Raw genomic sequence first — 17017 nt, 5'->3', positions numbered from 1 at the left:
CCATCCCCTTGCTCCGGAGCGGGCGGCGAGCGCTGTGGGAAGCGTCCCCGGTCCGGGCTGCCCGAGTCCCCCAGCCGGGCCCGATCAGGCTCTGCCGCCCGGGCTACCCCACCCCCCCCTCGGGCCACGCGACTGATCCTGGGTCCGAGGGGGAAGGGGGGGGTGAAAAGCTCGGGGCTCCCGGCAGTGGCTTCCCCCCTCCATCGCCGGCGGAAATGTAAGTGAAGCTGCGCGGCTCAAAGCGCCCGAGCTGGGGTTTAAAGGAAGGCGCCCTGGCCTCCCCCCGCTCACTGCCCTTCTGCCAGGAGTCCCCCTTCCTATCCCTGCATCTCCTGTGCTAATGCCCTGCTTTTATTACTTTGACATTTTGCAAGGTTTGGATTGGGAATATGAATCTCACTGCAACGCTAGGGACGGTTTTCATTTGCCCCTATCCCCAGATACTGCTTCGGTGCCCGGTAAACCTCCGAGCTCTGGTCACCGTCACCCCCAGACCTCAGCCCCGAGTGGCGATCCTCGCGGTGCAGTTCGTACAGGACCGAGCCTGGGCTTGCAGGGAATCCCAGGGGTGCTTGGTCCCCCGTACTCACTGCGCTGGGGGAGCAGGAGCCGCACCTTCAGAGGTCGGGGGGGGCTCTGGCAGCAGCAGGAGGAGCATTTCTCAGGATTGTGGACTGGGCGAGGATTTGCCACCCCTTAAGTTTTCTGCCCTGGGCATAGACCTAAATGCTTGTATTATAGTGAAAGGTCCTCAGTGTAAGCATCAGCTTGCACATCTGTTCACCCAAAGTATGGTTTTGTGATTTTGTAGTACTGTACTGTATAACCAGAGAGATTGGCTACAAAAAAAATGCTAATAAAGTCTTGTTTTTTGTCACTTGCTTTACTCACATATTTTTGTTCGTTATAAAAAGTGCACTGATACATTTCTGGGAAAAATAAATATAGAAACTGAAAACGAAGGCCCCTATGTGTCTTGTAAGATTTTCTCTTTCTGGGCAGTCACGTTTGTGGTAATTCTGGTGTCACGAGCAAGTTCCTGCATGATTTCCAGTCTATGTTTGCCGCTGTATCACTGTAGAGCGGGCATCGGGTGCTTTCTCTGCCATTCCTCTCTGTTTTGGTTGTCCACAGTTCCAGCAAGAATATCAAATTGTTGAGATGAGTTTGCCTAAGGCAGCAGCTTTCTCTGAACATGGGCAGAATGCTCTTATACCAGGAAAGCATAGGCCGCATTGTAATAACCTCAGGCGAGCACAGAAGGTTCTGACTGTAGTTGATGACAACAATGCTGTCTTCTGTATGTGGACACAAATAACTCTAGTTGGGCCTAACTCTTCCAGGAAAGAACAGTACATGTGCAAACAGCAATATTTAGTACATAGATGTGAGCTATGTCATCCAGTGCCTATGAAACCCATTCTTCAACTCCTGATTTTACTCTGACTTTGATCGCAATCATGTTCAGAGAAGCACTGTTCTAATAAATGGCCTGTGACAGAGGACACTGCCCAGCTTTGCTTTTCCTTCCACTGTATTTTAGTGGGGCACATTTCCCGTAAGATCAAATAATTTTTGTGAAGCTCAGCTTATTTTAATGTAACTAGCACTTCCTCGGAAGTCTTCAGGTGTGAATGCCGCAGTTTGCTTATAAAACCAAGGATATAAAATAATGCATCATGACAAAGCAAGGCCCCAGGTATTAAAAGCTTGTGTATGGTCTTTGTTTTATGTAACAGTAATGCAATCTGTTTTCCTCCTCTTTAGACTCAGGTTATCAGGTTCTCTCCTGATTTTGTGAGTATTTTTCATGATGGTTCTGTTGTCATGGGCTCACCTTCATGAAGTGAAGTCCACAGGGCTGACTCACAATTGAACTTTTATTTCTCTTCATGTGGAGTTGTTTTAGTGCTGATTTTTTGCTTCCAGTTCTGAACTTGAATTCCATGTTTTCACCTTTAGGGTTTCTTTGGCTTAGTATCCCCTGTTCTTCGGAATAAAACTCAAATTGAACTGGTGCTGAAAAATGTTGAGTTTCTATGCTGCCCTTCCCCCATGTCCCTTGTACTGTAACTGGGTCTCTGTTATGAGGTGAATCCCTAACGTGACGTACGGATAGCGTACATACCATGGAGGCCGGACTATTAACATGATTAGCTTTACTGACAGAGTCCCAGATACTTAAGCATACACTAATTGTGTAACCTTGCCTCTTGACCACACCTTCAAATTACTGGTTCTGTTTAATCATTTACAGCATAACTAACTGCCTGTGCTTCCTGATTAGCTTGTTGGGACAACAGGAAAAAAAATTCCCTTTGTGTTTCATGTTGCAAAAGTTGTTCTTTTCATTGCAGGCGTGTTTTTATCAGTAGTCTCAACTCTTTTCTGTATCTGATTGCTCTGTTCTCTTATTTGCTCCATCTTTCATGTTGTTTGCATACCTCTTACTTTTTATAAATAAGATCACCAACATGCAATCTGAACTTAATCGCATAACCACAGACCACCTCATACCTGACTCTGAACTAAGCATGCACTCTCTTCCCTTAATCTCTTTCCACTCCCTACCTGCTGCCTCTCAGACATAAAGTCCACTACTTGTTGAAACGACCCATGTCCAATATGGCTCCTCACCCACCTCCAAGACATCAACTCTCCTTAACTGAAAGCAGCCTTCCCCATTGCCTAAGAAAGCTGTAGTAAAACCTGCATTGAAGAAACTGAACATGACCCTGACAGTCTCTAACCTTCCTTTCTTTCCTCAGTAAAATCATTCAAAAGGCAGTTCTGAGTCAACTGAATGAGCACCTACAAGTCATTGACATTTTGGACCCTTTGCAGTCCAGTTTCAGACCTTATCACAGCATGGAAACAATTCTATGTCTGGTGGAAGGTCTATGTCTATAGCTCAATCGGGACCAACAGGCTTTCTTAATTCTTTTAGACCTTTCAGTAGCATTCGGCACAGTGGACCATGAATTGCTTATCTCCCGACTAATGGACCGGATTCTCTCAGGCACGACTCTAGCCGGGTTCAAATCTTTCCTCCAGGAGTGCACCCAGGCCATCTCCTTGGGGTAGACCCACTTCATACCCTCATCTCCTCCTTTGCAGTGAACCTCAGAGCTCCATTTTGTCCCCAACTTTATCTAACATCTGTTTTGCCTAGCATGATTGAGTCACTAGGCGAAACATAAATAATTTTAAATCAATAAACAACAGCAACTTGATTTCATTTGGCAAGCTAATAAGGGAATACACCTATGCAGATGATATCCAACTACCGTGCTCCCTAGGTACTAATCCTGACTAAGCTATTGCATACCTAAATATGTGCTTTAAGAAGACTGCAGTCTGGCTTCACTTATCCGCTGGTCGGATAAGTCACTCCCGTCTGTGCCCTTCTCCTCTGCTGCCAGTCCCCGACTCTGTGCTTTCCCCCTGACTGCGCCTGTGCTTGGAATGGACTTCCTGAGCTGGTGCGTCACGCTGCCTTGTTAAATCTCTAAAAAATCCACCTGTTTTAGGCTGCTTTTAAATCTTAAACCTGATTGTCTGCCTTCACCCTCAGTAACTAATTTTAACCATTGTCTCATTATATGAAACTCGCTGAGTCTCTTTTGCCCTATATGTTTGTCTTGATTAGCTTGTAAGCTCTATCGAGCAGGGACTGTCTCTTATGTGTTTGTATAGCAGTGCGTACGTCGAGCAGTGCTATAGAAATGTTAACTAGTAGTAGTAGTTGGTAGTAGCAGTAGTAGTAGCAGTAGTAGTAGTTGGTAGTAGTAGCAGTAGTAGTAGTTAGTAGTTTTGATTGACATACAAAGATCTCTGGCTAAGCACTGATTCAGTGGTACACTATTAACTGGTTTCAGGCTGGGAGAGAATGAAGCTGTATATCAGAAAGCTCTCTGCTGTTTTTAATGACGTGCTTTTGAAGCTGTATCCAGTATTCAGATGTTTAGGAGTGCATGCTATCTCCAGCAGTCCGGCATGGACGGTAAGCGTTTTGGTTTAGCACTATCCTTTTTCCATTAGCTGATAACAGGATTATTGAGCAATTATGTTTTGCAGAATTCTTTTGTTTTGTGAAAACGGTATACGCCAGGTAATCTGACCTTGACATGATGGCAGAAAAAGACCATTATGGCCTCTCTAGTCTGCCACTCCACACCAACTATTCAGTTTTACAATCCCTACAACTCCCTCAGACATCCTCTATCTTATCCCAAGCTTTCTTCAGTTCAGATACTGACCTCATCCCCACTGCTACTAAAGGGAGCCTTTTCCATGCATCTTCTATTCTGTAAAAATAAATATATATTTCCATAGATTTATTCCTCAGTCAATTTGCTTTCAACCTCATCTCATGACCCCTCGTTCTAGAGCCTTCTTTCCTTGGAGAGAAGCTTGCCATCTCTGCATGGAAACCTTGGAGGTATTTAAATGTCTCTATCGTATCTCCTGTAGTGTATACATGTTCAGATCTTTGTCTATCCCCGTATGCTCCAGAATGAAGACCACTGACCACTTTAGCAGCCTCCCTCTGGAGCGACTCCACCCTGTTTCTATCCTTCTGAAGGTGCGGTCTCCAGATCTGTACTTAGTATCCCATGTGAGGTCTCACCAGGGACCTATACAGGGGCAGCGTCACCTCCCTTTATCTGCTGACCATTCCTCTCCCCATGCACCCAAGCATCTTTCTGGCTTTTGTGGTCTTATCCACCTTAAGATCATCAGATGCAGCCACCCCCAGAGTTTGCTCTTTTGTGCTTAGAAGAGTTTCACCCTCTATCCTGTACATCTCCCTTGGGTTTTAGCATTTTTTAGCGTTAAATCTTTGGGCCAGGGTCTGGCAACTTTCTTTGAGCTTTGCTAGATCCCTTCTCCTGTGTTTAACACCTTCCTGGCTGTCCACTCTGTTAAGATTTTGGCACCATTGGCAAAAATACGAAACTTTCCCCGATTATTGTTTTTGCCATGTCACGCGGGAAAAGAATTAATGCAAAGAGCCATTCCTGTGGTAGCAGCCTAGCAATGTCTCTTTCCCGAGAGTGAACTCCATTTATCACTGCCCTTAATCAGGTTCTAACCCGGTCACTCGCTTTAGGACCCGTACCAGTCGCAAAGGCCTTGCTGGAATCCCAGTTCACCATGTCTTGCGCTCTCCCTTGATCCAGCCCTGGTCACCCCTTCTGAGAAATTGCTGAGATTCGTCTGACGAAGCCCTGCTACTTCCGCCTCCTTCATGCTTCCAGCTCGGTCAGAACCGGGATGGGATCTGGCACCCTGAGCCCAGGGATTTCCCACCCCCTATTTTATATCCCTCACCTGGGAATCGCAGCCTTTCAGCGTGTGCGTTACGTCCTCGCTTTGGCAGTACACCTGGATTGGCGGGCTTTCTGAAACAAATTGGATTTGATTCCTCTTTACTCTTTTTCAGCTTTGTGTTATTGTGGATCAAGACCCCAAATATGCAGCCAGACGCACTTTAGAAGTGTGCTCTCCGTTTCTGAAATACTCCAGGTGGGATGGTGTTGAAGAATCAGTCGTTTTAGATGCAAATTTATTCTTTTTATTTTTAAATTGGACAGGACTGTGACGACTTGAGCAGCATGAAAATGGCCGGCAGGATGAGTGCCATAGCCGTCTCCGTGGAGGGGATGACCTGCAGCTCCTGTGCGGAGAGCATAGAGCAGAGGATCGGGCAGCTGGCTGGCGTGCACCATATTAAAGTAAGTGACCCTCCCAAAATGTGCTTTGGGAAACAAACAAACAAAAAATGGTGACTGTTCCAGAGCTCGGTGGGGAAGGGGAAGAGTTAAAATGTTTGCTGAGATCCAACAGCGGGGCCTGCCTGCTTTCAGTGGAATAATGAATGTCAGAGCCGGCGTTCCAGCGCGATCTTTCTAATTAAAATCTCTCGGGGAGGAAGAATCTGAAACAAATCCGCTTCCAGCACGCCTGAATACATTGAGTGCGTTTCTCAGCTCCGTTATTTCTCTTGTCCTTGGTTTTACGGTGGCAGAGTGGCCTGGGCAGATCAAATTATTCTTATTAATAAATGTAAGTTGTTTAATTTAAATTTGCTTTATGTCTGACTTGTTCAAGGTTTGAGCTTTGGGTTATTTCTGTGAGAGGGGCTTTCTTCTAATGTTGCTGATCTTAAGGTCTGTGATAGAAATAAGTTCAGACAGAGAACACATTTTACTGGGCTTCTCCTCCCTGGCCGCCTCCGCAAAGAGCATCGCAGTCTTCCCACCTTTGCTGTCCTCCTCCTAGAGGGAAGGCCTCCTCTCACTGGTGCTACTTTTATATTTTCGAGCCGGTGCCCTTGTTTCCGATAGACCGAAACCCCTGCAATGCCCTTCGTGACACAGCCATGCTGAGCTGCTGCTTTTCTCCCGTGCTGAGCTCCGTTGCTGACCTGCACGACACCTACAAAACCTCACAGTATGACTCACCGTAGGATTGCCATGGGCAGCAGGAAACCTTAAGCCTGAGTCATCTTAAAGAGCTCCCAGATTATTCCCAAGCTTAGCTCTCCCTGGCAGGAGGGAGCTCTTGGGGGAGCAGTATCTGGGCAACCTGGGGAAAATAGTCAGGAAAGCGAAGATGCAAATTGAAGGAAAAAAAAAAGAGACGAAACAATTTCTAGACACGTTAGCGATAGGAAGGAGTGCAAAAGTGGCACTGAGAGGCTTGGAGGTGATGGATGAGGGAAAATCTGTTTGGTGTTCACTAAGGAAGGGCCAGGAGTAGGAGCACAGGGAGGACTGAAGGAGAGGAAAAGATTGTGTTCGTGATGAACTCGCTAAACTAAAAGCAGATCAAGCAGCGTGGCCAGATGGGGTGTCCTGAGGGCATTTATAGATGTCCTGGCAGCTCCGCTGGCTGAACTTTCAGGACTGCTTTTGAGTCAGGAGAGGCTCTGGAAAACAGACAGAAGTGGAAGTGACGTCTCACAAAATGACTGAGTGGGAAGGGGACAAAGAATAGCAGTAAATGGAATTCACTCCGAGGTGCAGGGTGTGGATCGGCCTTTGGACCTGTTCTTTTCCCCAGAAGCAATATTTATTTATTTAAAACAATTTATAATCCGCATGGTATCAGTGTTCATGGCAGAGAACAAAATACGTAGTAACCTGCATAGTAATGACTGCAGAAGGCCCGTCCAGTCTGCCCAGCAAGCTTCTTACGGCAGTGTCTGTCGCTCCGTGCAGGATACGTCCATTTCTCTCAAGGGCAGTAACTGCTGCTCATTGCAGTTACCTCCAAGCCTTATGATGAGGGCAGTAACATTTACACTCAAAGCCAAGCAACTGTCAAACCCAAAACAAATGACTGCTAACAATGTATACAGTACAGGGAAATTGCAAGTGTTTTTATTTCTCTGGTGTTTATACTGCAGGAAGGAGTCTGGCTTTGTGTCAGGGTTTGTTTCTGTTTTTAATGTTTCTGTTTTTAATTTGTGGTCAATTGTTTTGTATTTGGTGAGGGTCTGTTTATGTTTTGCATGTGGGAACAAGGTGTTTTGCTGACTTGTAGTTTCTGTGTCAGGATCTATAACTGCTCAATCTGGACCTCTTAGTAGCAGTCAGCTGCTTTGAAATATTTATTTTTATTAGTCTTAGAATTTAAGAAAGAAGTAATGCTATGCGGTTAGGAATTGAAGGATATATGCTAAATTATAGAAATTCTTTTGTCATAATATCAGTGGAGTTTTAGAATACTTTGCATAATGTCATGATGTGTGTTGAGAACATTGTCTTTATAATACACTTGTGTCTGGTCAACTTTGAATTGTTGTGGGTATTGTTTCTTGAGACATCTTTAAATATAACAGAATTGTTTCCATGAATGTTTATATGGTTTTAGTGTTGTTTAATTGAGTTAAAATATTTTAAAGTGTCACTCATGATGCATGAGAGATGTTGCAGGCTATTTAGACATCCATTGTCCGGTGCACTCTTAAGGCATTGTTTATTGGTAAGAGGACAGCTAGTAGGGTACAGACCTGTATGCCTAGTGCCCACCCTTGTTTGGCCCCTCCAAAAAAAACCTGTTCTGGCTATGCCTCTGGATAAGATGAATGCAAAAGCCATAAAGATGTTAGGTATATAAAAATAGGAATGGTTGGCAGCGAAAAGGAGATGTTATTGCCCCGGTATAAGTCATTTGGGATACTGTGAACAATTTATTTATTTATTTGTTGAGTTTTATATCCCGTCATTCGGTGCAGCCATCACAACAGTTTACAAGATTCACACAGAATACAGATAATTAAACATTGCTGATCATTGCAAAAATAACAGTGGGAGGGATGACGGGATGGGGGGAGAGGGAGGGGGGGGGGAAGGAAGAAATGGAAGGAAAGGGAAAGGAGGATAGTAACGCTATTGAGATTTATTCATCTTAGAGGCAGTCTCTTTGTGTTGTTTCTTATAAGTTCATAGTGGTATGGCACTGGTTGATGTTGGTTGCTGCTTCTTTCTTGGGTGGGTTTGGTTGGTGGTACTGATTGTTGTTAGATCGTTGATTTAACGGATTGTCAATGTAGACTTTGTGGAAGAGCAATGTTTTTAGATCTTTCTTGAATGTTTTGATGTTGGTTTGTGTTCTCAAATCAGGTGGTAGGGAGTTCCATATTTTCGGGCAGGCGATGGAGAATGCTCTATCTCTTGTGGTTGATAGGTGAGCATCTCTGATGGGAGGAATTGTTAGACGAAATGTGTTGTTTGATTGCAGGTTCCTATGGGCATTTTGTGGGGTGATTTTTAGACCTGTTTGTTTTTGATGATCGGTGTGTACTAATTTATGTATGATGATCATGGTCTTGTGTTCAATTTGGGATTTAATAGGAAACCAGTGTAGTGAAATTAGTATGGGGGTGATGTGATCTTTTTTTTTCCAGTTAGGATTCTGGCTGCTGAGTTCTGTAGAATCTGAAGAGGTTTGATGTTGTATGGAAGACCAATCAGTAGGGGATTGCAGTAGTCTCCAGTTCTGGAGACCACACCTTTAAAAGGATATAAACTGGATAGAACTGGTCCAGAGAGTGGCTGCTAAAATCATCAGTGGTCTTCATTGTAAATCATATGTGGGCAGACCTACAGATCTGAACAGGTGTAAATGTCTGATCAGTGTCATCTCCTTGTGCTGGAATTACCTTTTCTTCACCAGTACCAAACTAGTCTGGCTTTATAGCTGTTCTGATTTTGGGGCGTCCTGTCCGGGCTTGCCATGGATTTGGACGTATTGTTGGACACACAGTTGCTGAGCGCTTACGGTGTTTGGCGTGCTGCCTCTGGACGTCCCTTTTTTCCATGGCGCTGGGAGCAAAGAAGCAGGGGTTCCTTCTAATCTTTGTCAGCGCTGCTTGGAGGCTCAGGGCGAGTTGTCTCTGATTTTGCTCAGCCCAGCCCTTCCCAGCAGGTTGAGAAAAGGGAACTGGAGGGGAACCTGTAAGAAGTTTCTCCTGGTTTTGAGATTCCCCTAACTGGTTCGCCAGTAGGGGAGGGCAACTCGGGCGCCAGACCGACCCCTGGTTTTGGTGTGGACCCTTCCGCCTTGAGTGGAATTCTTTTAGGGTCTGGTGCTGGGAGTACCTGGTACTGATCCCATGTCTGAGCCAAAGAAGAATCCTACTTTGGTTACTTTGCGTAAAGCTTCTTGTTTCTTCCCCGTTATAGATGCTATTCAAGAGTTGATTGATCTTGAATGGGATGCACCAGAAACTAATTTTAAAGGGGGGATGAGTCTTGGAAGGTCTGTACCTCCTGGATCCGGTGGCAGGGGAGCAATTGTGTTTTCTGAAGGTGGATGCCCTGCTGGGTTCCGTCACCAAGTGGCCAACCATTCCGGTAGAAGGAGAAGCGGCATTAAAAGATGCTCGAGATAGGAGAATAGAGGCTATCCTTAAGCAGTGGCATTGAATTTGCAAATAGCTTCTTGCTGTTCCCTGTTGGCTCGCACTTGTTTGCTTCTACCTTAGGAGGTCGATGAGGCTGGTTTGAATTCCAGGGCAGTGATGGAACCAGCAGCTGTCTTTATAGTGGATACAGGCTGCAACCTGGTCCATACTTCTGCCAGAGGGGTGGCTTCGGTGATAGCGGCCAGGCGTCAGCTGTGGCTGCAGAATTGGTCGGCCAATGCAATTTCAAAGTCTAATCCCACGAAATTGCCTTTTAAAGGATCACTCTTATTTGGGAGCGAGTTGGGAAAAATGGCGGATAAGTGGGGCAAGTCCCAGATTCCTTGGATGTCAGAAGATAAGCAGGCGCCGCGCTCGTTCGACACGAGAGGCTGTATTAGGGGTTTTAGACATTTTTGACCTTTCAGAGGAGCAGCTTTGCAGAGGGCTAGACTTTTGGGTAGGTCTCGGTCCTTTTGGCCCAGATAGCCCAGACGGGGTGCAGGCTCGGGTAGCAGTGCCTCCCGACCCCCCCCCCCCCCCCTCAATGAAAGCGTACCATCCCACCTTCTGGAACGGGTGTTAGGCAGTAGTCCTGTCTCTGTTTAATCGGAGGTGGGTCAGGATCACCTCAAACCAATGGGTTCTGGAGGTGATAAGGGACAGCTGTGCTCTGGAGTTTCTCAATGTTCCTTGGGATGTCTTCTTGGAGTCTCCCTGCAGCTCTCCGCAAAAGACAATCATGACAATCAATATTTCGTCTGTTACAAAAGCTTCTTTTCATAAAATCCGCTTATTACAAAAAAACTAAAACCTTCTTTTTTCAAATGACTTTCGTTCTGTACTGCAGGCTTTAATTCTAACTAGTAACTCACTTTATTTAGATCTTCCTGACTATATCCTACAACCTCTTCAACTAATCCAAAATTGTGCTGCTCGACTAATCACCAATGCACACTGCAAAGGACAAATCACTCCAGTTTTGAAACATTTCCACTGGCTACCGATTCGTCAACACATTCAATACAAACCCTTAACCATTATTCACAACTTCATACACAGTGCATCATTTATATGGCTGTGTCAGTCCTTATGTCTCTACCAACCCCCACGCCATTTACGTTCAATTGATTAAAAACTACTTATAAGCGCCAAACATCAAAACTGCTAGATTAGACTTAACTCGGAAATGTGTATAGCGGGATCCACACACTGGAATTCACTACCCAATTTCATCCGACAGCTTACCACAAAAAACGATTTCATAAAAGCTGTCAAAACTTAGCTCTACTCGCTAGCATTTCCCGATTCCCAAACATGAACCCCTTTCCCTCCATTTTTACAAAGCAATGTAACAATCTTTCCTTGCTTAACTCTATCTAATCTCTTATGTTTTTACTGTATTGTTTTGTTTCATACTGATTGGGTATGTTTTTAATTTGTAATCTGCTACAGTTTGTATAGGCGGTATAGAAAAACCTTTTAAATAAATAAAAAGAGGCAGGCAGTGGAGACTACATTGTCGAGGTTCCTGAGCTTGTGGGCCATGGTTCCAGTGCCCAAATCACAAGAAAATGTGGGCTGTTATTCCATTTAATTCATTGTGCCCAAGAAGGAGGGTTTTTATGGCTCATCTTGGACACGAAGGGAGTCAATCGTCATTTGCGAGTGACTCAGTTCCGCATGGAAACAATACGCTTGGTGATAATGGCAGTGCAGTTGGGGAGTTTCTTACATCTCTGGATTTATCAGAGGCATACCTACATATTCCCATTCATCTGGAGCATCAAATATTCTGTGGTTCGCCATTTTGAGGAAAAATTATCAGTTTCAGGCTCTCCCCTTCGATTTGGCCACGGCACCCAGAACCTTCTCCAAGAGTTATGGTGGTGGTAGCAGCAGCGTTGAGAAAGGTTGGCATTCTGTTTCCACCTGTACCTGGACGACTGACTAATTCAGGCCAAGAGCTTGGAAGAGAGTCTTCAGGTCTTGCGCAAGGTGATCTCCTTGTTGCAGGAGCTAGATTGGGTGGTGAACTTGGTCAAGACAAATTTACAGCCATCCCAGATGCTGGAGTATCTCTGTTTCGATATGAAGCAAGGCAAGGTGTTTCTGCCGGAGATCCGCATTCAGACGCTAATGGCTCAGGTGCGACTCTTGATGGAAGCAGTTCACCCGACAGTATGGTCTTACCTGCAGGTGCTCAGTTTGATGGCAACCACCCTAGAGGTAGTTTCATGGGCAAGGGCACATATGCATCCTCTTCAGTGCACTCTGCTTTTTTGGTGGAGTCCACAATCTTGGGACTTCTCGATACAGCTTCAGTTAGTGCTAGAGGTCAGCACCCAACTTAAATGGTGGTTGCAAGTGGACCATCTGAGAAAGGGAGTTTCCTTGCAGGCTCCAGAATGGCTGCTGCTCATGACTGATGCAAGCCTCCAAGATTGGAGGGCTCACTGTCAGGAGTTGACTGTGCAAGTGCGCTGGAGTGCAAAGGAGTTGCTCTGGAGCATCAATCACCTGAAAGCGTGTGCCATTCGGTTATCACGCTTTCAGTTCGCCAACCACTTGCAGGGTCAAGCGGTTCAGGTGATGTCAGTGCAATGACAGTGGCTTACATCAATCGCCAGGGAGGCACCAAGAGTCAACAAGTGTCGTGGTAAATAGACCAACTCATGGTATGGGCGGAGGTACATCTCCCAGAGATCTCTGCCTCCCACATTGCGGGGAAAGACAATATGAGAGACCATTTTTCATAGCAGGGAGAGTCTGGATCCATGAGAAGGAATTTTTCGGATGAATTGTTGCAGCGCATAGTGGGCTGCTTGGGCCTACCGTATCTGGACTTGCTAGCGACGTCGCGCAGTGCAAAGGTACCTCATTTCTTTAGTCAAAGGTGAATTCCAAAGTCTATGGGCATTGCTGCTTTAATGCAGAGTGGCCGAAGGGCAAGTTTCTGTACACCTTCCCCCCCATGGTCCTTGTTGGGCAGGTTGGATCAAAGGATTGAGAGACACATGGAGATGGTGCTTCTGGTGGCTCCCAACTGGCGCAGAAGACCATGGTATGCAGATCTGTGGTGACTCTTGTCCGGCTCTCCTCTAAGATTTCCACTCCAAAGAGATCTGATGATAAAGGGGCCTATTCTTCACGTGGATCAGACTCAATTTTGTCTTACTATATGGCCTTTGAGAGGGCTCGGTTGCTGAAGCTGGGATATTCCACTGTTATGATTTCCACCTTGCTTAGAGCTTGGAAGTTCTCAACCTCCTTGGCCTATATTTGGGTTTGCTGAGTGTTTGAAACTTGGTGTGAGGAATGAAGGGTTAATCTTCATTCGATTAAGATTGCGCTCATTTTGGACATTTTGCAGCTTGGGTTGATTAAAGACTTTGGCCCTTAATTCCTTAAAGGTACACGTGGCGGCTGTTGCCTGTTTCTGGGGCCAGGTGAATGGTGGATCCTTATCAGCCTATCTGGATGTGGCCTGGTTCTTGAAGGGGTGAAGCATCTTCGTCCTTCATTTCAGTTGGATTTCCTGGTGGTTTTCACCTTTCAGCCTCTGCGTGCCCTCTCCTTGAGATTACTTACCTAGAAGACGATTTTTCTGGTGGCAATTTGTTCTGTGCGTAGAATTTCCGAACTGCAGGCTCTTTCTTGCCGGGAACCATTCCTGCGAGTGACTCTGGAGGCGGTCCAGCTGTGAACTATTCAGTCTTTTTTGCCAAAAGTGATTTCGGACTTTCACTTGAATCATTCAATTTCCCAGCCTTGCTGGAAGGGTAGCACGGACCTCATCACTCCTGGACTCTTCTCTGAAGGAGCCTGGTTCTATATTGGTGGACTCGCATCTGGACTTGATCTTCCTCCTCCACCAGACAAACTGGGACCAGGGAAGGAGCAATGTCGCCAATTTTGCCCTATTGCTGCATCTGCCAAAGAAATGGCTTGTGAGCACCGTTTCAGTCCCCGAGGCCGCACGTGCGGCAAATGTGTGTCCTTCGCTCCCTTTTCTCCTGGGCTGTTCACGGCGAGAAACGCTGGGAACGAGAAAGCAGTAGCACCACTTACTCGCCGCGGCTGCTTCTGCACAAGGCGGGATGGGTCTGGGGCAGTGGCTTGCGACCTCTCCCGGGACACCCGACCTTTCCAGATAATAGGACGTGGCCCAGGGATTGCAGGGTTTTTTTCCCCCAGTGTTGGGACTTTTCGGATAATATACAGCGGAGCTGCTTTAATACCTGCAGCCTTTCGCGTTGTTTATTCTGGTCCTCTTCCCACACTGGCTTCTTTTTTATATTTAGCAGGTGCTTTGTGCTGCGCTACTCCCTCAGGTCGGCTTGTTTACAGGTTGTCTGGGGGAAGCAGCGGTGCCTTGCCGCGCCGCTGGAGCCGGTCTCCCCCCCCGAGGACATGCTCGGCTCCTTGTCTGGAGCCCCTGTCTGTTTGTGCTTACAGAATAAGAGACTTAAGGATTTACGCACAGTGTTGTATGTTGGGGTGACCGCGATCCAGAGGCCGTGCTAACAAAATCGCTCTCGGCCGGAGAAAAAAATATTCCCCTTAACGTCGCAGCAGCAAACGTAAGCACTACTCGTTTTTTCTTTTCTGGATCCAGATGTTCGGTACGTTTTCGTCATTCTGAGCCTGCGTTTGCAAGGAAAGTATTTTTATGCTGGTGTCTTTTTTTTTTTTTTTTTTACTGATTTGGCCAGGCAGTGGAAATCAGAATAAGAGGATTATAGCTTTAAAGTGATGAAGCTGATAAGTAATTGAATCTGTTTTCTCGCCCCAGGTAAAGATAAGATTGGATCACGGTGTGACTGTCTTTCATTTCTGTGGGTTTGCCCTTTCGGGTATTGAAAAATTGCGGTGTTTGCTTCCAGGCCAGTTCCTTCCTAATTGCATTGTAACTGTCAGAGTGATGCGCTTTGAAAGGTTAATTCCACACTAACAAGACCGTAAGTCATTAAACCAGGGGTCCTTCAGGGTGCAGCAGGTTTTGTTGTTTAAGATCTTTATCAGGGAGAATCCAATAATTTGCAGGTTTTGCTTTCCGGCCCCTGATGACTTCTAGCATTGCCATTTGTCCTGTACCTAAAGGTTGTATGCAGGGGTGGAAACATCTCTCTAAAACTTAGGAGCTAGCTCAACGTTTTTAGGACTCTGGTACTTTTTTTTTTTTTTTTTTACTTTGCTCTTTTTTTTGTCTTGTTTTGTTTTTGTCTTTTTTTTTTTTTTTTTTTTTTTTAACATGTGCAGTTTTGTTTTTCTCCTTTCTCCCAGGCTCCAGGGACATGGTTAGTTCTGGGCACATGGGTCTCAGCTGCTCCTGTTTGTATTTTACCTGCTTTAGGATTATATAAACAGCCAGACCTGGCTGGAACCGGGGAGTCTGGGCTTTCCCCCTTCTGCCATAGGGGGGTGGGTCTGTTATTTGCATCCAGATTCGCTGAGAAGGCTTGCATGCCTGCTTCCAGCTTGGACAGACCTGTAACCCTGCCTCCGAGGACTCGGATTGCACCTTGGGGGATTGCTGGGCACATCCCAGTGTTCCCAGCACCTGGCAGGGCTGTGAGCTGTGCTGTGGACTCTGAGCATTTCTTGCTGGTATTGTGTATGTGAACGTTCCTGGAGTATTTTGACTCGGTCTGGACTGACACAGTGAGTGCTGTGAACCTGGTATTTTAGCCTTATGTTCAAGTTAACTGGGGAGAAGAGAACTGGCTACAGTTTATGAATAAAACCTGCACTGAATGAGACGATATCTGTGTTTCCTATCCTGTGGCAAGCAACCTGACGAGGCTTTAGGAAGGGAACAGCCTGCCCCACGGGAGGGGGAAGGGAGGTGCCTACCACTGAAACAACTACTTAGGGCACTGCCAAAGCAGACGCTGAGCTCCTCCTACACCCCCCCCTTCCCAGCGTGGAGGAGAGCAGTGCCAGTGCCTGCTCCTATTTCAGCTGCCGTCTCGCAGGAGCCGGGCTCGTGCAGTCAGACCTCAGAGTACAGCCGGCAGAGAAAGGAGGTGGGTAAAAAGCACTGCTGGAAGGCTGGATGGTGGGTCCTGGTGTGATGCAGAGAGCGGGGGGAGAGTAAAAACCGAGGCTGGGCGGAGCACATAATACATTGAGGGGAGAGTGGGCAGGGGGAGCTGGAGGCGGGAGATGGTGAGCAGAGGGGTAAGTAGGGAGGGCTCTTGAGTGAGGAGGTGGGAGGTCTAAATGGTGAAAGCGAAGGGGTAAGACAGCAAGTGAGGGGAGTGCTGGAGGGGTGAGAGCAAGAGGTGGTGAGAGAGAGCAAACGAGGACTGGATGAGTGAGAGAGTAGCAGGATTAGGGGGGAAGTGAACATTTTAAGAAGAGAGAGCGAGGGAGAAAGTGACAGAAGGAGAAACCTGATATGGGGCAGTACGTGGTCACCTGATCCAGGCCAGGCAGGCACAGTAAATGTAAGGGAAACAACCTCATCTTTTCAAAATAATGTTTAATGGAATTAAATCCGGGGTTGTTACCCAGCCTTTCCAAATAATGCTGAAGGCAGTTTCTAGCTTTTTTTGGTTTTGGAATTCAGGTACAAGAGGTCCCTGCCTTGTAGAGCTTACTATTGAAGTGGCTACCTGAGGCATGGGGACATAAAGTGACTTGGCCAAAGCCACAGGCAGGGTCAGTGAGATTCAAACTGTGCTTGCTGTAACCCCTAGAAAACTCTGTTGACCATAACATGAATGTTGAGTTTAGGAGTGGAGATTGTGATTCTTCAGTTTAATTATCGAAGGCCAATGCAATATCGGGCGCTCAGGTCAGCGGGCCGTTAAACGCTCGCATGCACGTTTTGGACGCGCTAGACTTACGCCCAATGCAGTACTGGGATCAGCGTGTCCAGGCTGCGCGTAGCTAATGGCGCTCGCCAGCTGTGAATTCCATGCGGACGAGGCTATTAACTATTTACTGCGTGTCCAGACTGCGCGTAGCTAATGGCGCTCGTCACCTGTGAATTCCACGCGGACGAGGCTATTAACTATTTACTGCGTGTCTAGACTGCGCGTAGCTAACGGCGCTCGTCAGCTGTGAATTCCACGCGGACGAGGCTATTAACTA

The 17017-nt window shown here is 46.5% G+C and overlaps 1 protein-coding gene across 2 annotated transcripts in view; it reads left to right on the top strand.

Annotated features, from left to right (window-relative positions):
- ATP7A (ATPase copper transporting alpha) overlaps positions 1-17017 on the top strand; it is an 88577-nt gene that overhangs the window by 51 nt on the left and 71509 nt on the right. The window contains exons 1-3 of one of the 2 annotated variants that reach the window (XM_029607643.1): positions 1-217; positions 3879-4003; positions 5598-5738. The exon at positions 1-217 is cut by the window's left edge and continues 51 nt beyond it. In XM_029607643.1, coding sequence (XP_029463503.1) covers positions 3890-4003; positions 5598-5738 — 255 coding nt within the window. In that variant the 5' untranslated portion in view covers positions 1-217; positions 3879-3889. The remainder of the gene's footprint in view (positions 218-3878; positions 4004-5597; positions 5739-17017) is intronic. The other variant, XM_029607644.1, reaches the window with a different exon arrangement.

This window comes from Rhinatrema bivittatum, chromosome 6 (genome assembly GCF_901001135.1).
Source record: "Rhinatrema bivittatum chromosome 6, aRhiBiv1.1, whole genome shotgun sequence".
NCBI classification, from domain to species: domain Eukaryota; kingdom Metazoa; phylum Chordata; class Amphibia; order Gymnophiona; family Rhinatrematidae; genus Rhinatrema; species Rhinatrema bivittatum.
This window is presented reverse-complemented; position numbering and strand designations above follow the sequence as displayed.